At 35.2% G+C, this 23,782-nt stretch overlaps 1 protein-coding gene across 1 annotated transcript; it reads left to right on the plus strand.

Annotated features, from left to right (window-relative positions):
• Positions 1–905: 905 nt before the first annotated feature.
• ALX1 (ALX homeobox 1) lies at positions 906–21,639 on the plus strand. Its single transcript, XM_045464197.1, has 4 exons — positions 906–1,386; positions 4,241–4,545; positions 7,566–7,694; positions 21,007–21,639. Exons 1-4 carry the CDS (start codon positions 1,161–1,163, stop codon positions 21,325–21,327), a joined length of 981 nt encoding a protein of 326 aa, XP_045320153.1. The 5' UTR covers positions 906–1,160; the 3' UTR covers positions 21,328–21,639.
• The last annotated feature ends 2,143 nt before the right edge of the window (positions 21,640–23,782 follow it).

Raw genomic sequence — 23,782 nt, forward strand, 5'->3', positions numbered from 1 at the left:
GTGCGCCCAGGTCTTGTGCGCCCCTGGCTCCCCACACGCGCTGTTCACAGGGACTCCGCCGCCACTCTTTAAAACATAATTGTTTTAAAAACCAGGCGGAAGGCCTTCCTCTTTCATAAGCCCCTTTGTGTAAAGAGCCTCCCCCCCCCCCTCCCGCCCCCGGCCTACACTAAAGGGCCCTTTGGAGGAGGCACTTTTCCTAGTAGGTTTTCTTAATCTGGATCTAATGATAAAACCGTGGACCAAGGGGAGCGGTGGGGAGGAGAGTGAGGAAAGGGATTGGTATTGGCATAATGCTTTCAATGCCCCTTGCTCAGCTCCCCTCTCCAACCCGTCGCCAGCACGTCCACACGCCGCGGCATTCCAGAAAGAAAGGAAAGGCCATGGGCTCCTAAGCGCCAAGAGCATCGGGACGCCGAGCTCCTCCGGGTTAGAAGCAGAGCGGCCCCTCCACCACCGCCAACCCAGTTAAGAGCTGCCAATGTTTCTGGCTTCTAGGGATTCCGATTTATGTGGATCTTCCACATAAACGATTTACGGATGAAATGAAAGCCCTTTAAAGCAATACTTCCTTTCAAGTTCTTAAGACGCCTCTAAATCTTTCTGGTAGTGAGTGGCCGGCGTGGGGGCGGGGTGGGGACCGGGTGTCGGGCGGGCTGCCCGGAAGGGCGCAGAGAGTGGGGAGTGGAGGGTTAACTGCTTTGCGATCTCACCAAGCTCTTCCGAAATGCCATTCCACTGTCGCGGCGACAATGTTTCTGGGTGTCGGGGCCTCGTCCCTCCTGGCATTTGTCTGAAATGGAGCTGTCTGTCTAACCTAGGCCTGGACGCGCCCTGCCCGGGGAAGTGAGGGAAGGTGGGGGCAGGGTGGGGGCGGAGGGGGGGGGCCGGGGTGGAGTTAGTCGCCTGCCTATTTTCATATTCATTAGAACTGGGAGGTTGCCCGAAGAGCCCAGCTGAGTTTCAAGATATAAAAGCGACTTCGGGTGCCCCCTTTCCAGCCGGGACGTATTAAAGGGCTCGGAGCCGGGCAGCTCCCGGCGCCGAAGCGCTCGCTTCCCCTTCCCTCCTCTGCCCTCCCTTCTCCCGCCCACTTGCTCCCTCCCCCAGCGCTCTCCAGCCTCCGCGCCCCTGGAGCTCCGCAACAACTTTCCAGGATTATGGAGTTTCTGAGCGAGAAGTTTGCCCTCAAGAGCCCGCCGAGTAAAAACAGTGACTTCTACATGGGCGCAGGAGGCGCATTGGAGCACGTTATGGAGACGCTGGACAATGAGTCCTTTTACAGCAAAGCGTCGGCGGGCAAATGCGTGCAGGCCTTCGGGCCCCTGCCCCGCGCCGAGCATCACGTGCGCCTGGAGAGAGCCTCGCCCTGTCAGGACAGCGGCGGTGAGTCGCCAGCCCGAGCCACGGCCGCCCTTCCGCACACCCAAGTGCGGGGACCGGTGGGGAGCGGCTGGCAGGGAGGAAGGGAGGAAGGAAACGGGGAGCGAGAGAGCTGGAGGGCGGAGGCGGGCGGTGGAAGTGCGAGCGTTTTAAGGAGTAGTGTTTTGGCTGCAGCCGACTTTAAGGGGCAAAGGAAGGATTAGGCACCGGATCGCGTCTGCGCGGTTCTCCTTTGGCTGTCGAGTGTTGTCCCTTGTGGGTCCCGGAGACCCTCTATCTGGGACGCAGGCGTAAACTGATAGGGCGGTAAATAGAGTGTAATTGAGTCAAGACAGCGCGCTTCCTCTGTGAGCCGGCCGCGCTGCCCCCGCAGGAGCTGAAATCGATCACCGCTCCTTGGAGGACGTCAGTGTCGTCTGGAGTAAGACGTCTTTGAGCTCCTTTCGATGAAAAACCTTAAAAAAAAGTTTTCCCAAGACGTATCGGTATTTTTCTTTGTGAAGCTGGAAGGTTGCTATGCTAGGTTGGCTTGTGGGAAGTTGTGATTTCTGATTGTTTGGGTTTACAACACAACGCACATAACATTTTTGTTAAACACCAAATCGCTTTCAGTAGCTTCGGGTAAAGAATCTCCAGTATAATCCCTCACTCCCCAATACCGTATTGTCTATTTTTCTGACTCCACATTCAAAGTCACCTAAGAACCCTTTCGGAATGCTTCTGGGTGAAATCTTCAACTTTGAACGGCCAAGTATCTCAAAGTCAAAATGTTATCAAAACAAACCATCTATCTTTTCTATCTTGTAACCCAATACAAACCTATTTTTTTTCAGATCGCGACAGCTAAAGCAAGTTTACAATTCCAAGAGGACTTTTCCTTATCATTGTATATATTCCACAGTTAAGCTGTAAGGAGCGGGTTGCTTTAAAATAACAAACGAATTAAGTGTGAAATATTTACAACAAGCCTCCCGCCCCCTATTTTAATGGAGGGTCAAAATCTGGCAAGGTACTGGCTCATAGGGGCTGATTTTCGAAAACTTGTACACAGTAAGTTTAAAAAAAAAAAAAAAGAAGAAAAGAACTCCTATATTTTACTTATTCAGCATTGCGAATTACTTTTGACTTGCAAAGTTAAACCAAAAATATAAGCGGGAACGATAGAGAAAATCAGTTAAATCGTTTCCAGTCTAGTATATAGAGAGACAGATGCAGTTTTTATTTTTAATATGCTAAACGTTGCCTTTCTGGTTGTATTTCAGACTGCAGTATCTTTATTTTTGGAATTCTTTTATGTATACGTAAAGTTATTTAAATGGACAGGATTTAAAAAAAAAACAACAACACATGACTCTCTTGTCCTCTGTTAACTGCTGGGTAGGACTTCATCCTATTTTAAATTGTCGGGGATCCAAAATAAGAAGAGAATAGGTGATTGTTGATACGTTGACAACTTTTCAACGAACATCACACTTTTAGGATGAATTTTAATAGGACAGGATTAAGTAAGTTGGATGTGTGCAGCAGTTAGCTAAATTCAGGAAAGTTCCTGTCTTTCTCCTGAGATGCCCTTAGCCTCACGACTGCTTCCCCTCCCCCTCCCTAATTACCGAAGTTCCCTATTTCATTCTGCTCAAGAAGACAAAACCGTATTGTTAATCAGTCATGGTTCTTCTTTATATCTACTTTTACATCATATCTTTTACATAAAAGATATTAGGCATTTAAGTTATATAGTGATTAAAGTTCAAGACATTTGTGTAATGATGAGAGCAGTTGCTAAGATACATTACGAGAAAATTTAAAAACAGACAAAAACGAAAAAAAGTGTGACAATTCATTGGAAATTATTGCTCTGGCTGGGTTCACTTTTTTTTTTTTTTTTTAGTTTTTCCAGTTTCATTATATGCACCCATTGGATTTGGGTGTGTGTGTGTCACCATATGATGTATTTTTGTTTTATATCATACAGCAAGCTTGCAACCAAAGCTGGAGGGAAATCACTGAAGTTAAAACACCTCTAAACAGAATGGGAGATGACATCTTTTGTAATCTTTTCATAGATGTTTTAATTTCTCTGCTTTAGGGAAAAAAATAAAGCTTTCTGTCTTATAACATATTTCATGCACAAAACATAAATATCACATATTTAGAAAGAACCCCCAAATGAGCTTTTACACTAAAGTCTACTTAAATCTTGGGCTGTTCTATAGGAAGCACTTCCAGAAACTGATATGAAATTCATTTTTTAATTTAGTAGGTCACTTTTTGAAAAAAAAAAAAAAGATTAAAAGGCAGAAATGAGTATAAGTCAAAATATTCAAAGCATAGTAGAGACAATACCATATCTTAAATCTATAGTGTGTATTTTGTGTGGAGCAGAAAGATAAGTTGGGAAGAGTCTGGATTTGAGTTTACAGATATTCCTTAAAATTGAAATATCTTTCTTGAGCCATGTAAGTAGCTTGATTTTGTCTGCTGTGAATAAATTCATACATGATTTACATTAAATTTGGTTCACTTTTCAAAAATTGTGCTCATTATTTTTTTAATCTAGAGCATCTTTTAATTTGATCACCTTAATGTGATTATAAATTATGTGCATAAAGATTGCATTATTCTTGTAAAATAGAACTGTAAATCTGGCAAACAATGAGTTCCATGTACACATTTTTAAATGGCCTTAACCCTGCCCAAAGTGGATTAATAATTGTGCACAATGGGATGACTGAATTAATACTGGCACAAGAAATCATTAACAGACTGCTTTCCTGATGCTCTAAATTCTTTCAACGTAATTTCTTCACCGAAATGTTCCACAAGCCTGAGAATTGTTGTTTTCCCCCTCTGGGTACAGTGAACTATGGCATCACTAAAGGCGAAGGACAGCCTCTTCATCCCGAGCTAAACAGAGCTATGGACAACTGTAACAGTCTCCGAATGTCTCCCGTGAAGGGGATGCCAGAAAAGGGAGAACTAGATGAACTTGGGGATAAATGTGATAGCAACGTATCCAGCAGCAAGAAGCGGAGACACAGAACCACCTTCACCAGCCTGCAGCTCGAGGAGCTGGAGAAGGTCTTTCAGAAAACCCATTACCCGGATGTATACGTCAGAGAACAGCTTGCTCTGAGGACTGAGCTCACGGAGGCCAGAGTCCAGGTAGGAGCCAAATGAAGGACGTGGGTGTGCGTGTTGGGGGCCGGTGTGTGGAGATACTGTTAGAATAATTCAGTGGTTGCATTTTGCCAAAAGGAAGAAACTGATCCTCTCACTAAAGACTAGAACCATGTACTATAGGCATGTAGGTCTACTAAAATGTCTTTTTCCTTGCAAAGGATTTAATCATTCACACAAATACATAAAAGAACATTGGACTGATTACATAGATATACAAATTAACGATTATTTCAAAAGAAGGGAATTTCACAAATAAATCTGATTAAAAAAAATTTTTTTAAGTGCAAAAAACCCAGAATCATAGCTATCTATTTACTAATACATTTATTTTATTTTATTTTATTTTTCTATTTTATCAGCCATTAAGGTTCTTTTTAGGTTACATACCAGGTGTTGGTAAGTTATTTGTGCAATGGCCCATTAATCTGTAATGTTATTGAGGTTGGAGTTATAATAAATCAAAGAAAAAAATGAAACAATCTCACAAATTCTTGACTGTTATATATACCGTAACTTATTTTCACTATGCATAAAGATCATATAGCTCTCTTATAATTTTTCTAGCTCCTGTAGTTACCAATAGTGCCGTTCCATTTGAATTTTTGAATGTAGATAGCTTACATCTCTTTTGCAGAGGCAATAGGAATAAGGATCTTGAAATGATATTAAAATATATACTCAATTACATTTATAAGTTACATTCAAATTATCAAATTGGATGGTCCAATATACTAAACTTTTAAAATCATTTGAAAAAGGAAAGTTATATTAGGTAAAGTTCTATTTCTTAGACATATTTTTATTTTTACTAGAGTTGGTATGCTTAAACTATATTTTATTACTTCTCAAGTAACATCAATTTCAGGGAATGGCCTGTTGCTTTGTTTTTACTACGCTAAATGGGAAAATACTGAATTTTGCAGTTCCCATAATATATAAGAATAGACTAATGAATAAAATAGTGAGAAATTTTGTTCTGGAAGAAAGAAGAGTAAGATTTCTTCTGAAGATTAAGCCATTGTAAGGCCTTACATCATTAAGATCACCATCTGGGGGTGCGGTATACCAAGCAGCAGGATTTTTCTTTAGTTTGTGGAGACAAATAGCTACTTTATCGTAGTTCAGGAAGTAAAGATACAGAAAGGTGATGCTAATGAAGAATTTTAGAATTGTCAAGTATTAACACTAGTCCCACGTGTGTGGGTTTTTTTTTTTTTTTTAGTTTGTCTTGTATTTATATATTTAAATTAGTTCTACTTGTAACCATAAAAAAAAATATGTTTATAGAGTGATCAGCTGGGCACAATGGATGTTTTCTCCTTAACGTTTCCTCAACTCCTGATTAATTTTTGCCTAGAAACATGCACAGAGAGCCAACCTGAACCTAATTTACTCAGGTTTTCTCTTTCCTGCTTTTCATATCAGAGTGGTAATTCACACCTATTTTAATGAGATTATAAAGACCTTTTTCTCAGTGAAAAACCGAAAAACAAAACAAACAAACAAACAAACAAAAACCATTCAATACTAAATTCCTTTAGTTTGCTCCTGGTGCCTCTGGAGACAGCAAGAAAATGTTTTGTTTTGTTGTTGATGTTGTTTTGAGCCCTGGGGACTGTGTGTAATACATCTTTCCCATCAATGTCCTAAGAAACCACACTGAACAGATAGCTCTCATTGCCTTCTTTTAATTGCTGGAAACTATAAAGTCCCACCTCAAATTCTCAATACGTGCTTACACATATTAAATTGAAGGTTAATATGTTTCTATAAATGTGATGGTAAAGATATAGAAGATCACAACTGAATATGAAAAAAGCAAAAATTTCAAGTAAATTTTAACAATTTGCATTTTCACATTTGACTTCCAGCTTCTTTTCTGTTTTTTGTATTCTGGATACAGTTTTGTAAAGACTGAAGAGCTTCTTGACAGCTGCTCGTGAAATGTCTACTCAGAAATATCAAATGATGCATACTGAATATAATAATCTGTCTTTCTTTAATTCATTAAAATATTAAAGTGAAGATTCTGGAGAGCTACAAGTGTGAATTAGTGATTATTTAACCCTCTGAAGGAGGTGGTTGTTATGATAAATATCATTAATATATAATTAGAGAAATTTGGATGACAGCTTCATGACCTTGTAGAGGCTGTACTAACTCATAGGCTTTCTTAATACTTGGTTACAACTTCCGTTGTTCTTTTATTGTCTATATTACCTGTAAGTCTTTTAAATTAGGGAAATGATTTTGAAGATTTCTGAGCATTTTCTGTAAGGGAAGATGAGTATTATAAGTGGTATAATTTATGTAATAAGCACCCTTGTATATTTTAGAACCAGAGTTCAATTTCAGATGGTTCCATTTACCTGTAGTCTTTTTTATGCTCAATATAGTATGTAATCTTAATATTTTCTGTTACTGAATAATCATGATATTTCTGCCATTGCCGTGTGTTTTGGATGTCATCTTTGTGTTTAAATTTTTCTAAGATTATCTAAGTATGGGTACAACCCAGAAAAGGCTTCACTTTGTGACATGTTTTAAACATAATTGTTTTGACAGACCCAGATATTAATTTGGTTATAGTTTGGCTGGGTTAATGTTATGTGCATAACCCCAAACTAGAAAGTTATGAATGTCTTCCATATTTGCAGCATTCTCTAAGAGGAGCATTATCTATATAATTTGGAGACATAAAGAGTCTTCAAAATCGTATAATCGAATTCCTTTTTATTTTCCAAAATGAAAAAAAAAAAAAAAAGCCCAGAGGCTGAGACGTATTAAATAATTTTTTAAAGTATTTCATCCCTTTCTATTAATTTATATTGCCTCTTATCAGGTTAAAATAAAAAGTTAAATTTGTGGATACTTTTCTGACATAAATTTCTTTGTTAGTGATTTTGTTGACCTGGTTTGTGTCTTTCCAATTTATGTCTTTTAATGTCACCATTGCATTACCAAATATTTCTCAGCTGACATTCTACTTTTTAAAAAATTAGGTTTGGTTTCAAAATCGAAGGGCCAAGTGGAGAAAAAGAGAACGTTATGGCCAAATACAACAAGCTAAAAGCCATTTTGCTGCCACCTATGATATATCAGTTTTGCCAAGGACTGACAGCTATCCACAGGTATGGTAAACTTCACAGAATACTGATCGAGAGAAACAGATGTGGTTTGTACCTTCTTAAAAGGGCTATTATGATTGGCTTTATTATAGCTAATAGTCAAGAATGAAAATTTTAACCCCCAGAAGAGTTTTTGCATGTTTTTTAGATTTTTATTAGACTGAAATATTTATTTTGTTATTTTCTTTCAGAGCCATTCATTCAAAACTATTTTAGGGTCTCTTCCTTATTGTACATTGCAACCACTGAAGTAGCCTCATTCATGGTCTAAGTCTTTTAATTACTCTACATTTTTAACTATTCACACTCACTTCCTTTGTTAACTGTTAAAAATAAATAAAGTGTTGCTTGGCATGCTGTCTCTGTGGCTAACATTTTATGAACTATCCCATAACCTAGTGTCAAGTGTGGTCTATGAAACATTCCGTTCCATTTTAAAAAGATCTCTTTTCCTATGTTGTCTTTTCAGCTTTGAAGTTACTCATTGTTTCAAGGAAACATTTAGCCCTTTGTTACTTAAAGCATACATAGAATTAGTACTGGACATAATTTTAAAAATTTATAACATTAAAAAACACATCCATCCTTTTATAATGGGAGCTCTGATCTCATTTTAAAGAGTATTTAGACATTCATTTTCTTCTAATTTTTTCCATTTAACTTAGAGGGTTTTTTTTTTTTCTTTTCTTTTCACACATATAATTAAGACAGTTTTTCCTAGTACTGAGTAATAGTATTCAGAACTGTATTTGATACATGATAAGGAACACTTGTATTCTAAGGAACAAGACATTTGTTATTTCATTCCTTACTAGTGAAGGATATGCATTGTTAGAGACCATTTTGGTTTTTTTTTTTTAAGTTTTTTTTTTAAACGTTTATTTTTGAGAGACTGAGAGAGAGTGTGAGTGGGGGAGGGGCAGAGAGAGAGGGAGACACAGAATCTGAAGCAGGCTCCAGGCTCCCAGCTGTCAGCACAGAGCCTGATGCAGGGCTCCAACCCACGAACCGTGAGATCATGACCTAAGCTGAAGTCAGATGCTTAACTGACTGAGCCACCCAGGTGCCAGGAGAGCATTTTAAACGCAAATACATGACATATATGCCGGTGGAATACTGTGATAGTTCAGTAACCGGTTCTTCGCAATCCCAGATTTACGGGTATTCATTCTCTTCATCTATAAATTCATACCTTGTGACCATGAATTCATCCTTAAGTTTTGTGGGTCCTTGTATTCTGATGCCTTTTATGATTCTTAAAAGCTTATTCAGAGACCTTAACTCTTCCACATAAATTCACCCAATTTATTAATGTAATATTATATGTGAGTAACAGTCTTAGAGATCACCTAGTTCAATCTTTCTAAAAGTCCGAGACCCATGGGAGTTAAGGAATCCTTCCATGATTCTGTTCCTTCTAGGACAGTCTATAAAGGGCTGTTACCATTAAGCCTTTCCACTGCAGTTTACTAGAAGACCAGCAATACCTTTTGAATAAATGTCCGTACCTGCCTTTAGAAGAACCTTGTTTTTCTTACTCTTCAAAGTTTATCTGAAAGTAGTTCCTTTATTTTTTTTTCTCCAGTTTAAAGCATGTGCATACTCCTACTTACCATCATAGGGCTAATGAACTTGTATTCACCAAATACTGCTGAGTATCCTAGTTGAGTTCTGAACAAAGTGCCATGAGGAAGTTTCCTTGGTTGGCTACAAACTCCATGAGAGCAGGCAGTACAGTGGTATCCCAGTTATTAACACACCATACTCCTGACTCTACCAGGCATTGGTCTAAGCAGGTTGTATATATTAACTCATTTAATCCTTACAACAACTTTATGCAATAGGTGTTATTAATTATCCTCATTTATCATATGAAGAAACAGAGGCACAGAGAGGTGAGGTTTTTACTCACTTTCACTAGTGGAGAAGCCCAGATTTGATCAGAGGCAATCTGGCTCCCAAGTGCAAGATCTTAACCCTCACAATAGACTGTTTCTCCCAATGACTATGTTTAAATGGTTGAATAATTAATAAATGAATACCAAAGGAGCATAAGGCTTAAGTTGCATTATTCAGGTCTGCAGTTTAGTTCAGGTGAGCAGACACTTTACTCAGAATAAGTGAAATAATGAAAATAATAGAGATAGCACATAGTTTATAAAATTTTGAACTTTCACTATGACGAATTTAGAAATAATAAAGTTACAAACTAGTGAACTCCTTTCAAATGGACTTTAGTCTTACTAAATCTGTTCGACAACACCTATGATATATATATGTATGTATATGTATACATATTTTTTTGCAGCTTATTATTTTCATCTTCATTCCTTTCCTTGCAAACCCCATTTCAGTTTATGTGTTGTTGTTGTTGTTTTTCCCCCCACTTCTCTGTGCTTTGCTGGTGGTTGCCTTATCCTTAACTTCCCTTTCTTCTTCTGCACAACATAGAACATTTAGAACAGTGCCTAGCACAAACTAAGCTCTTTGTAAGAGCTTAATATTATTTAATACACTTCATCATGCTTTTTTTCTAGGATTGTCTTGCCATCATGTTATTGTGCCTCACAACTTTAGATGTTATCAGTTAACAGAATTAGGTAAGTAGATCGAGTAGGAAGGGAGATGGTAAAATTACATTATACATTTGATAGTCTTTTTCACTCCCACAAAGGATCAATTAAAAATATCTCCTCACACATCATGGGAATTTTGCATGAATTCTCCCTGTGGTTTTTCTGTAATTTATGTCCATTGGTTATACCACCTCATAACTTAAGTATGGCAGCAAAGATATCACATGTTGAGGTTGTTTTGACAGTATAATTCATCAACAGTAATAAAAATCACTACTGTAAAATCCATAGTAATTTTTTATATTGAGAAGTCATTAAATGTTTGGTTGCCAAAAATACTGAAATCAAGTGTCTCTCACTCCCCATTGTGGGTATTGGATAAAGTCAAGAAAAGTCCATTTTAACTTAAATATGTGGTTGGCTTTCTTATTTTGCAAAAAATAATTACGGTAAGATCTTGTCTCTCAAGCTTTAGCCTGAAGGAATTTTTAAGTCATGTGTCTTAAAAATAGAAATTATAATCAGAAAAATAGGGACCAAAGTAGAACTCAACAATTCAATGCCATAAGGCACTGATCTTGGTTACTGTTTCTAACTATGGAAAAACATTATTAATTACCAAAAAGTTGGAAACAAGAAAACTGTTTTGGAAACAGGACAGAAATAAAAAATTAACAATTTGGCAGGAAAGCAAAAGCATACACAGAAATACATGAGAAAACAGAATTGGGTGAGAAAATTGTATCAGGTCTGCTCTGTGTGGATAATAATCTTGTCAACTATGGAGGTATCTATATGTATAACATATAATAGGTTTAGTTATGAATGCTAATTAACATTTTCTAAAGTGTTCTAAATACTTTGTTTCCATTCCTCCCATTACAAAATAGTAACAACCGCCCTGATAGTAAAAATAACACCTACCAATTGAGGGCTTATTTTAGGTCAGGCTTCTTTCTTACAGCTATTAGTTCATTAAATTGAAGTCCACGGGTTCAGAGCTCATTATGTAGCATTATCTCTGTGACCCATCACTCAGCAATGAAATAGTTCAATTTTGACCCTAAAACACCAAATCACTTCAGAAAGCAAAAATGCTTTCATTTTTTTTAAATGTGTAAAGTAATGATATAAAGCAGTTTAAAACTGTAGACACTTTTCAGACTGTTTTCAGGCATTTTTCTTAATCTTGTCCATATTTGATAGCAAACAGAAGTGTGATACCAGTAGTATACTTTAAGGTAGTATGTTTTGATGTACTGTTTTTTTTTAAAGCCCTTTATTTGGGCTCACAATATCAGTTGTCATTTGGCAACACTATGAGTTAGTTAAATGAAAGTGCTTGACTACTTGATGTTCTCCAATATTTTAAATAGCAACCACATGCTGAACCTATTCCTTGTGCTATGCTGAATCTGTTCCCTCTATGTTGAATTCCCTTCCCCTCACCTAGACTGTATTTCCTCCAGGAAACCTTCTCTCAATTCTCCTTCAATCAGCACATGACTTTCTCACTGGCAAAGTGGTAGACTGTATACGGTCCACCCCATTTATAATATAAAGTATTTATATTTTAAAAAGATTATTCGGTACTTAACTTTGTATTACAACAGTATTAAGCAAATTATGTATACACTCAATAGATGTGAAAAAAAGTAGTTTCACTTCAATATTCTGGGGTACATTATGAACCCAAAATTAATCAATTCCCAGGAAAACAGCTGATTTCTGAATCTCTGCCATTAACCACCTCTGTGGTGTTAAGCAGTTAACTTCTCCTCTCTGAGTCTCAATTTCTTCCTCTGTTGAACAGAATAGATTAGGAAGATTTTGCAGAATCCTTTCGGCTTAATTCTTTTTCTCCCAGAGTTACTTGTATTTAGGCAACAAATATATGCTAGGTACTGTTTTAGGCATGGAGATTATATAAATTATCTAGACAAAATCTCTTGCTTTTTGGACAGATTACAAACTAGGTCATATTCATACCAAATTCTGCAGACACTTCCTGATGCAAACTATACCCAGCAGATCAAAAAGGCATTTGTGTCTTTGAATGAAAAAAAGCAAGCATCTATCAACGGTAGATTCTAATTTGCTTCTAATTCATTAATGCCAAAGCATTTCTTCAAATAATTATTTTGTTGAGTAAAATATTTTGTCAGGGTATAAACATTTCTAGAGGATGATAGCCAGCCTTCATTCTTATAAGAAACCCTAGTTTCATGCCCTCAGGTTTGGCTCAGATCACATGTGCATTAACTTGATCATTTACTTGCTGGAAACTTTGGATACATTTCCTGACTTCCTTATCTTCAGGTTTCTTTATTGGTGAAATGGAGGTATTGTTGGTGCTACAGCTGGTGGTGTGGATGATGATAAGGACCATTATCCTAATACTTTTTCTGTTAGTGAGAGGATTATATTAATTTCCTGTCTGTGTAACTAAATCATGGGACTTGAAAAGGGCTAAGGTGTTAATGTTTGACTATGAGCTTCACAGGTACTTGTGGGTCCAAATCCTGCCTCTGCTACTTAACAGATTTTAGACCTTTGGCAAATGAATTAACCTCTAGGAATGTTTCTCCTCATTTATAAAATGGGTATAAAAGTTCATATGATGTTTGTGAGGATTAAACATAATAGTTTCTGCAAAGTACTTAGGACATTGCCTAGTAAATAACAAGTGCTCTATAAATAGAAATAATTCTACAATAGCCATTAGTCATTATGAATTCTACAGTAGAGAGATAGCTAAGTGGTGTGAATGTTCTGTTATTGTAGCATTTAAACTAATCCAATTTTTTAGTAACTTTACTATTTAAGGATCTAGGGAAAGACCAAATTCAGTCATATGTACTTTCCTCTTTAAATTGGGACAACCAAATATGGTAACTTAAGGAATGTTTGAGTATATTCTTAATCCACCAAAATTATTTTCTCATGAAGAAAATATTTTCATCAAAAATTTTAAAAGGTTTGAAATTTTTTCCCACCAAAATTTTCGATGTGGTTTTACTTAGTGGATAGTGAGAATCACAACTAATTCAATGTTTACCTAATATACAAGGGGACCCGTGCAGTATCTTGCTTTCTGTTGTTTAATTGATGACTTTATAAATATATGCCCCTTGGAGTTAGAATATACCAGAAGTGGGATTCAAGTTATAAATAACTGGTAGTCATTGGAGTAATTTAAAACACCGATTAAAGCTGTACAACATTTCTAGTTTAACAAAGTCTGTTTCAAATGTTGTAATCATGCAGTTTTTTTTAAAGGAAATGTTAAAGTTTCTATAAGCTAGTGATTGTGAAAATACTGTTCACTCCCCCCTTCTTCCATCATCAGTGCTTTCTGTTTTTTCCCCAAAGATTTGAAAAAAGTAAATAGCCAAGAATCTTTTTTAAATGTTTAAAATATAGCTATGCTTGATGCATTGTATAATAAATATTCTCATATCTATGTAACAACCAGTGAAATGGTCCCATAGTGATACAGTGAGGCTTCCCTTATGAGGGATGGAGGGGTAAAATATTAACATCATTAGGTTAGCAAGTCATATTGATATAAAATTGGTGATTTAATTAAATGTATAAAAATATGTACATGTTGTATATATATTTGTATGAAGAATATTTCATATATATGTATAAGTGTATATTTAACGTAAGTTGTATGTAGCATAAAGGCAGGTCTTCTCAGCATCATTTAAGTGAATATGCAGCTGGACACAAACGGAATAGTTTTTATTTTGTTGAAAACACAAACACTTTTTTCTTCAGAGATGAAAAAAATTACCCTGCAAAAGAAGCAAAGCGCATTCAAGTCTTAGATTATGACTATAGACATATTTTTTGAAAAACGTGATATTCAATTTAATATGACTTAATGACTTTAAACACTAAGAATTACTTAGCTGATTTTTTTTTGTGGTTTTTTGTTTGTTTGCTTTTAATAGGCAATTGGTGTTAAAACATTGAATTTATCTGAATTGGTCATAAGTATTTTATATTTTGAGAGGAAAGAACAAATTAATAAGTTGAATAGATTTCCAAAATAAATAATTAGAAAAAATGTAAAAATAAATTACTGAAGAGTGCCATTGCTGTTTATACACATAAAAACTACTTTGCGGGTGATAGAGAAGGACCAGGGGGAAAATTAAACCTGGGAAATCTGTGGGTTAAAACCTGTAGTAGACATTGTTATTGTTAGTGTGAACCTACGCTATATAGTTTAATACAGAATTTTATGCTTGCCGTATTTATTAAGCCTCATGTTTGTGTGCTTTTTTAATTCTAAATCAAGGAGCATTAAATAAAAAAAAATTACACAAACTCACAGTTGATTTAAAATCACAAAAATAAAATTCCAACTTTGTGGTTAACACATATACAAGATGAAAATAATGGATAAATTTACTCAGGATTTTAACAATAAATTCCAAGCTCGTATATGGCACCAAGTGGTAATCTCTAAGTTTAAAAATATTTTGCACAAATTGAAACATTTGCATATTTGATTCGTGTTTTAAGTTATTAATTCACAAGGAAAACTTGATTTATATTTTAATCTTTGTTTCTTATAATTGTGGATTTTGCTTTAATTGGGAAATTGTGTCATTAAAAATGAATCAAGCACCATCAACAATGGCTGTCATGCATGTATTAAAATACATGAAAAATAGTGTTACAAACAATGGAAATGTGACTTTAATGGAAAGTCACTTTTACTTGTCCTAAATCCCTATACACATTTCTAAGATGGAATTTTATTTAAAAAATCAAAGTAGTAGTCAATACTTAATGTATGACCCTTTCCTGATAAATAATTACTAATCACTTTAGCATAATGATGCTATATGTTGAAAAGATGTATTTTTGAAATTTTTGAAATGTAAATTGATTTTTTAAAAAATTAATAATTATATATTATCTGAAATTTTGTATGTGAAAATTACACCTAATAAGTAGGCACTGATGAAAATGTACCCTTATTTCTATCTTAGGTAGTATCTAAACATGCTCAGATTAATGCTTTTCCCTTCATAATTAATTTCAATTGAGATTTCCGCCCCCTCCTTCCCCCAGATGGACAAAGTATCAGTGTTTGAGACTTATTCACTTTTTCTCTGATAGCAAGTGAGGCTTACTCACTGGCAGTAAATTCACTATTTATAAAAACGTTTATACTCTTTCTCCCTGCCAGGAACTTGCTGATGTGGTGACTATTGATGTAGTTACTATAAAAGTTAATGGGACCCTGAAATTAGTCAACAGCTAAAGTATCCACAAGTTGCTAAGCAAGTTATTAATATTATATCACCTTAATTTTAAAGGAAGTGATATACTACTAGTAAGGAATATAATGGCCTCTTAAAAAATTAAACTGCTTTTGCAAAATGTGATGTTGGCATTTTTTAAGAGACCATATAAAAAATCTGGTAAATTAAATTATATAAGTGCTAATGTGGTAATAAATATATATAGTAGTATTGAATAATATATAAAGTGGTCAGTAAATGTAAACATTCTGTCAAAAAGGAATAACCAAAATCAACTTTTGGATTTTAATGCAAAAAGTTATTGTTTAAACATTATTACAAACATCACTTTGTGAATCCCTGATTTATGTCTTTTTAAAGCAACCTTTAACTCCCACAGGGAAGTGTGTAGGCATATGATGGGAGGGCATGAGGGTAGTATGGTGTGTGTGTGTGTGTGTGTGTGTGTGTGTGTGTATGTGTGTGTACATATGGACGTCAGGGCCAGGTAAGAACAGTCTATATATAGAGGAAGAGTAAGGTTAAATAAACTTGCTTTGGTAGAAAAATATTAGTTTTAGAGTGCTTTAAAATTAAGGAACGGTTGTTACTCATTTGTTTTCACATTATATACTAAATTCTGTAGGGTAGTGTCTTCTAAATAGCACAAACATTAGGATATAGAATATATAATGCTGTCATGAAACTATTTGATGTTTTTTATACATCGTGACACTTTGCAACTAACAGAAAGACTAACAGACTTGCATTGTTTAACATTCTTTAAAAGTACATAGTGTTGCTTACTGCAGTAAAGATCAGCAAATATATTAAAAATATACACCAGGTTTAGTTATACTAAAATTTTCTTAGTTTTGATTTTACAAAGAATATATTTGTATCAAGTTTCTAAGGTAAAGGTAAATGAGATTTATAATTTTTATCCATTGTTTACCGTATCACTTCAAGTCATGATGAATATATATCCACAGTGAAGAATCGTGTGTGTGTGTATGTGTGTGTGTGTGTGTGTGTGTGTGTGTGTGTGTAAAATACACATATATATTGACTCTTTCATTCCTACGTGTTACTTTTAATTCCTCAGAAGGAAAATGAGTGTTAAATGAATTTGATTTCTGTTTGGAAAGAATCAGACAAAAAAACCAGCTTTCCTCCAAAACCCAAAGTCATGGAATAATTAAGTGTTAACTTTTTATTTGATTAGAAAAACATTAAGGAGCAAATGTTCAAAGTAGAGTATAGTTAAGTCAGCTGAACTTCCATTCATGCTAATGGGAGGCTGTTGGCTACGTTCCCTGGACAATGCTTTGAACGTACCCCTAGAACTTTTTAAAATGTTGTGAAGCACATTAAAGCATGGAATGTTTTTTAGATTTTCTACTCCTTTTAAACAGAATAAAGAAGAAAAAATGTAAAGGCAGGCAGACTTTTTTTTTTCTTTTTTTTGGCACATGGGAAAGAAGGATGTGGACATTATTTAATAATGGTGTTCCTCGTTGTGGGTCTCTTGAATGTTATACAGTTAGAAGCCCATAAAAACACCCCCAGATTTATCTGATACTGGACATTGCCATTGTAGATGTCTTAGAAATAGTTCAAAAACGAAAAGTAGTGAACCTATTCAGAAAAACATTCTTTCATTTCAAAATTTAACAACAAATACAATATTTCTTTTAATGAGTCAGCAAGGTTTTTTGTGGCTTCTCTGTTGACAACAGTTTTAGACAAAATGACTTGTACATTCCAGCACATAGTTCTAAAATGACCACTTATATAGGGTGGCAGAGGGATGGAGGGGCCATAGACTGAGTCCGCCTTTAGAGCGGTAGATTTCTTAAACTGTAAGCTCTAACAGCTTTGTTCTTTGATCAAATACTGCCTTTTGGGAAGCTTAAGAAAAGAGATTTGTGTCATAATTGCCTAAGATATTTGAAGATTTTCACGTGTAAGAAGGATGCTGCTTATTCTGTATCATTTTAAAGAACAGAAATAGAATCAATAGACAGAGGAAGATAACAGCTCACTTTTTTACAGAACTCTCCAAAAGGGAATGAAACATTTTTAAACAGGTGAGCTTCTTATCACAGGAACCAAACATAGTTGAAAATTTACAAGGGCTTCAGTAGTGTCTCCTAATCCCAGGTGATTTTCAGAATTCATGTATTATTGTCATTATTTTAATACAGATCCCATAAACCACACCCCACGCTTGATGAATTAGAATCCTCAAGATATATCTGTAATAAAGAATAAGTATTTAGTAGGAAAATGAAACAACCTAGGGAAATACAGTCAACAGGGTCTGGGGATGAATTTTTCACAATAATTGTCAAGATTATACAGAATGGTGATTATAGAGCTCAAATCATGAAGCAAATTTAGATATACAGTATTAGCATAAATTGTCCATAAAATTTCCATTACACCTCCAAGATGGATCAGTTCAAATTTCATATTCTTAAAGATTTTAAAGTCCTCGAAAAAATTGTATTAAGTGCTTATCATATATTGTGTTAGGCTGAAGGATGAGAAAAGGGTTACGAGCAAACATCGGGGATTTTGCTTTCAGAGAATAGAACCTATGAATCCCCCAAAAGTTGGGATTATGAATGTATAAATAAGCAACTTCAACCTATACGACTAGTTTTTATATCATTGTAGCATTTCTTAAGATTTCCTGGGTTCAGATTTTACCTCCACGATTGGAGTTACATGTCTTGGGTAAGGTTATTAAACTCTCTGTTCTGTTTTAGCTTTTACAAAATGGGATACTAAAAACAAGGAAACATCTTTTAGTGTATTGAAATGATTAGAAGTCTTCACAGTGCATTTAATACCATGTCCGACATGGTAATTAATTAATAACCATTAGCTATCATGAGCATGATTTTGATTGTCGTCATCAGATGTTTAATCATCCAGAGGGAATGCTTCAGAGGAAGCAAAATCTCAATTCACTGGGGATATTGTCTTTTATGCTTTGCATCGAACTTTCGATATCAAAACCAACGAAAACCCTAAAGTCAAATGAAGACATTCCAGAAATTTTTAAATGAAACAAAGATATGGGAGTGGAGGAGATACAGATCACGGAAGTAGGACACATCATTAAAAATGTGCAACAGTATTACTACCCATGGGAATACCTGGGTATCTTTTCAAATCCAACTAAAATATTGCTGTAGTAACTTGCTTCACCAATCTGTTCTGTTCAGAAAACATTTCTTTCTATATGCTAGAAATTCTTTCACCAAAAGTAACACATTTAACTTGCTAGATCACGTCTAGGTAAGAAGTTTTGATCAAAATAAAAATATTTGTCCAGGTCATCAAAAGTGGAAAATTTATTTTCAATTTACAGGTAGATTAATGTAAATTATTTTAGGCATAGAAAACTTCTTAAATTTACATTCATAGATTACTTTCCTTGCCTTTACTGTCCTAACTTTCCTTTTTTTTTATACCTACTTAGTAAATATGTTTCTATGCATTTGGAATATGAGTAGATGGTTTTAATAGTAAATTTCAGCAATACTATGTGTAAATTGAGGAATCTTTTAACAAACTTAAAATGCAAAGTCTTTCTCTACCACTATTTTGCCTTTCATTTATTTTTTTCAAAAATAAGCAAGCAAGTTCACTTTCATTTCCTGAAAGCCCTTTTGTCAGACATGTGACTGTGGTTTTTGCAGTGTAGCACAATGTTTGATTGAATGTCAGAGGAAAATCACCCAGATCAAGTTAGAAGAGCTAGGTTGACAGAGTAATGACATTAACAGTCCTTCTTGTTGGTTTGAGATACATAACTCAGCAATCAGTGGCACCAATCATTATATTTTGGCGAAAGTGGGATTCATTTAGTAGAATCAGCCAAAATTAAAACAACATAGCCCACGACGACTTAAAGATTAATAGAATGTGCAAATCATTGTATATATATTTAGACATGTCTCACAGATTTAATATATTTATATAAATACACATACATATTTATATAAATATAAATATACATACACATATTTATATAAATATACATATTTATATAAATATACATATATATTTATATGTATATATCTTGAGTAACAGAACATCTCTACCAGTTTAATCTAGAAGATTCATTTACATTTTATGCTATTAATTGAAAATGAGTTGTCTTAAAAAGTACGATTTAAGCATGGGTGTGTGAGACTACATCAGGGGCTATATGTAGTAGACTGGAATTTTTATGTAAAAGTAAATATAATAAAACATAATTTGTGTATATGTTAAAGAGAATCGATGATTCTATTCTGATTGTCATGATTTTAAAAAAGGAAACCAGATGTGATAAACATGGTATCTATTGTAATAATATAGCAAAAGGCATACAGGTTTTAAATTTCATCTTCTAAGGCTCAAACTCTGTCCCATGTTCTACCATTCAACATTTTCCCCCAGCTCCTGCTGTTTGTCAGGATTTTTCTCTGTGCTTCTCAGTAATGCATGTGATCACTGTTTTTTCCCTGCCTTGTTTAAATAGCTGGTCTAAGACACCTCCTAATACAAATTTTACTTAGTGTTTCCTTTACATGCTAGTAACTTTAGATAAATCCGTATTTGTTGTTTCCTATATAGATTTAATAAGAAATGTGAATTTCCTGGGTTCAATGACAACCTAGTTTTCAATCTTATGTAAAATGTTATATATAGTACTTTAATTATACTCATAGGATATTTTTGCTAATACTAGCACACTTTTCTCAGTTTTGCTTTTATGATTTGGTAATGGTCATGTGTTTGAATTTTAAATTATTTTACATGTCATAATTCCATTGCAACCTGACCATATCACCTGTAAATCATAGAACAAATGTTTAAAATATGTATAGATTGCTCAGATTCACAGAGCTATGTATTTGAGGCTCTAGGAAATAAAAATCAATGAACGGGTAAACATTTCTGATAATGAATTTGATTAAAAATCTCTACAGAGTAAATAGCCTAATATCAGGAATGGTTTCCAACAAAAACTGTCACACTGAGTCTAACTATGGAACGTTTAAAACTGCGATTGTGTCATTTTGCTTAGATGAAGACTATATTTAAACTTAAAGCCGTATTTTAAACTGCTTTTCCAAACACATGAATTTGTCATGAATCATGACTAACTCGTCTAGATTTCATATTCAAATCATGACTATAAAAAGAATACTCAAGAGATTGACATGTTTTGAGAGTATTTTATGTGGTCAAGTGTGTGGGTTTTGGTGATCTATTACAGTATAACAAACTGGAAGAATCTTTCAAGTAATTATTTTTTAGTAATCCCTTTATGTACTCAGAATATAATGACAGACCACCCAATGGGAGAAAACAATGAATTGTTGACAAAATTTAGTAAACACTGTTTAACAAACGTAAGGGGACAAAAGTGAGAATGCGTAAATGTAATATTTGTTGTTTTATATATTCCAGATTCAGAACAATTTGTGGGCAGGAAATGCGAGTGGCGGTTCTGTGGTTACTTCAGGCATGTTACCACGTGACACTTCCTCGTGTATGACACCTTATTCTCACTCGCCTCGGACAGATTCCAGTTACACAGGGTTTTCACACCACCAGAACCAGTTCAGCCACGTGCCCCTCAACAATTTTTTCACTGACTCTCTTCTGACTGGGGCTACCAATGGACACGCATTTGAAACAAAGCCAGAATTCGAAAGGAGGTCTTCCAGTATTGCAGTCCTTCGAATGAAAGCCAAGGAGCACACTGCCAATATTTCATGGGCCATGTAACATACAGTACTCTTTTATTTTTCTTTTAATGGCAAAGTAAAACATTCTATTTCTCATATTTAAAGGATACCACAATAAGCTGCTGTGTGTGGAATTGCTAAAGGTCAAGATATACAGTGAGACCAGCTTAAATGAATAGTCGTTATTATTTAACATTAAAATCTAAGAATGAACCTCTGGAAAGACTAAATAGATTTACCATCCATCAGTCTCCACAAACGCTGTTTTAGTAGTAACATTTTTTTTTTCTATTGTACAAGTCGATGAAATACGATCATGCAACTTCTTAAAAGAATAAATGTATTAAACAAATTCCTCTGTTATAGATTGATTTATGTCAGTTCTGAATAACAAGAAATCCCTTGTAAAATAAGACCTGATAAAGGAGGAAATGCACTGGGGAACAGGTCCAGATACCAAAGCTGTCAGGTAGATATTGAAGCAGCATGTTTCGGGGAGTTCACTGTTATTTCTCCCTCTCTGGCTGTAAGACACAATGGCATAGCCCCTGTTGTGAGAATTTATCTTCAGGTCTCAAAGGTTTTTTACCTATGGATGTTTTAGTGAATTTCCATTCCGTGAAATAGCACTCTCCTACAGTGACCAGCATTTGCATGAAATATTTGGGCATAGTTTCCTGAAACCATGTGGCTAAAGGTGATAACTGAAATATTCCAGTGTGATTTAGTCAGGAGAGTAGTTTCTATAAATGCCATCTTTTACATGAAAAAGCACCGACTCAGCAGAAAAGCCAACACTGACTCACCTCTCCGATTTAGTATTAACACACTAGAAAAAAAAGTAAGTTACAAAACCTCCTGCTTTTAAGCTAAAATTGTGTCGATTACACTGTACACACAAACATCTAATAAATACACGAAAAGAAGCATTTTTGACGTGTAACATTATGCTTTATTATATTATGAAACATTTTCAGTTAAAAAAGCAGCAAATCTGAATTTATATTTATTTCATAGGCTTATGCCAGTGCACATGTGTGCGTGTTTGTTTTTTGATATATAAGCTGTAAGCATTTTTTGCTACTGTGGTTTTGCATAGGGAATTAAAATGTCAGAAGGCTCTCTAAAATTTCTGGTGGAAAAGAAAAGAAAAATACTTTGCATCTGGAAAATTGCTAACCCCTTTGATTTACTTCTCCTCCCTTTCCCCTGTCACATTCCAAGCTTTTTCAGATGAGTGAAATGTCAACCTCCTTAAAATACTCTTAATTCATAAAGGCAAAGTAAATTAATTGAAATGAAGATGGCTCCCATGGCTTGGATCACAGCAAGGTCTGCTCTTTGAATGCTCTTAGAATCTTCCTTGTGGCTCCTCCAGCCTTTAGGAGTATGCTTGGAAGCCGTAAAGGCTAAAGGACAGGAATAAGTGAATTTTAAAAATTAAATTTCAGAAAAAAGTACTTAAATCCAGTGTCTACTTCTCAGTGGGAAAATATTTACAGCAGTTAGACATCTTTTGTAATAAAAGTTTAAAATCAAGCAGATGATGAGTGATGTCCTAAACAAACATTCCTTGACTTCATAATGGCTCTCTTCTTTATTTTGTGTTCTCTCTTTTTAGTGTTCTTCCCAGGACAAACTTGTTCAACTTTGGCCCTGAGAATTATGCTTACATGCAGGAGCTCTTGTTAAGGGATTGTTTAGGCAGCTGTTAAATATCCTTCATGTTTTAAAAAAGAATGACTTGTTTTAATATATTCATATGACTGGTCAATAGGAATTTGTGAACTAAAACAGAAAAGGAAAATGTAAGATTTTCTTTTTAAAAATTCCCAAATTGGGGGGCATGGGGGCTCAGTTGGTTAAGCAGCCAACTCTTGATTTTGGCTAAGGTCATGATTGCACAGTTCGTGAGATCAAGCCCCACGTCAAGCTCTGTGCTGGCAGCACGGAGACTGCTTGGGATTCTTTCCCCCTCCCTTCTGCCTCTCCCCCACTCATGCGCGCGCGCGCACACACACACACACACACACACACATACTCTCAAACTAAATTTTTAACTTGTTTTGATGTTTACTTATTTTTGAGAGAAAGAGAGCAAGCAGGGGAGGGGCAGAGAGAGAGGGAGACACAGAATCTCAAGCAGGCTCCAGGCTCCTAGCTCACAGCACAGAACCCCAGGCGGTGCTCAAACCCATGAATCATGAGATCACGATCTGAGCCGAAATCAGATGCTTAACTGACTAAACCACCCAGGCACCCCATAAATAAATAAACTTTAAAAACAAATAAATACTCCCAAATTAGTAGAGTTTATGTTCATTTTCTTCTGCTTTCTTAATTGAAATTTTAATGTCCCTTGGCTAATACATTGTATTTTTAAAATAAGGGACAAAACTCATTTTTGAATCCAGTTTGAATTTCACTTCATCCTTAAGTTTTCCTACTGGAGAACCTACCAGAAGGGAACCTAAGGGAAGAAGTAAAATTCAAAC

Source organism: Leopardus geoffroyi, chromosome B4, assembly GCF_018350155.1.
Source record: "Leopardus geoffroyi isolate Oge1 chromosome B4, O.geoffroyi_Oge1_pat1.0, whole genome shotgun sequence".
Classification (NCBI taxonomy): Eukaryota; Metazoa; Chordata; class Mammalia; order Carnivora; family Felidae; genus Leopardus; species Leopardus geoffroyi.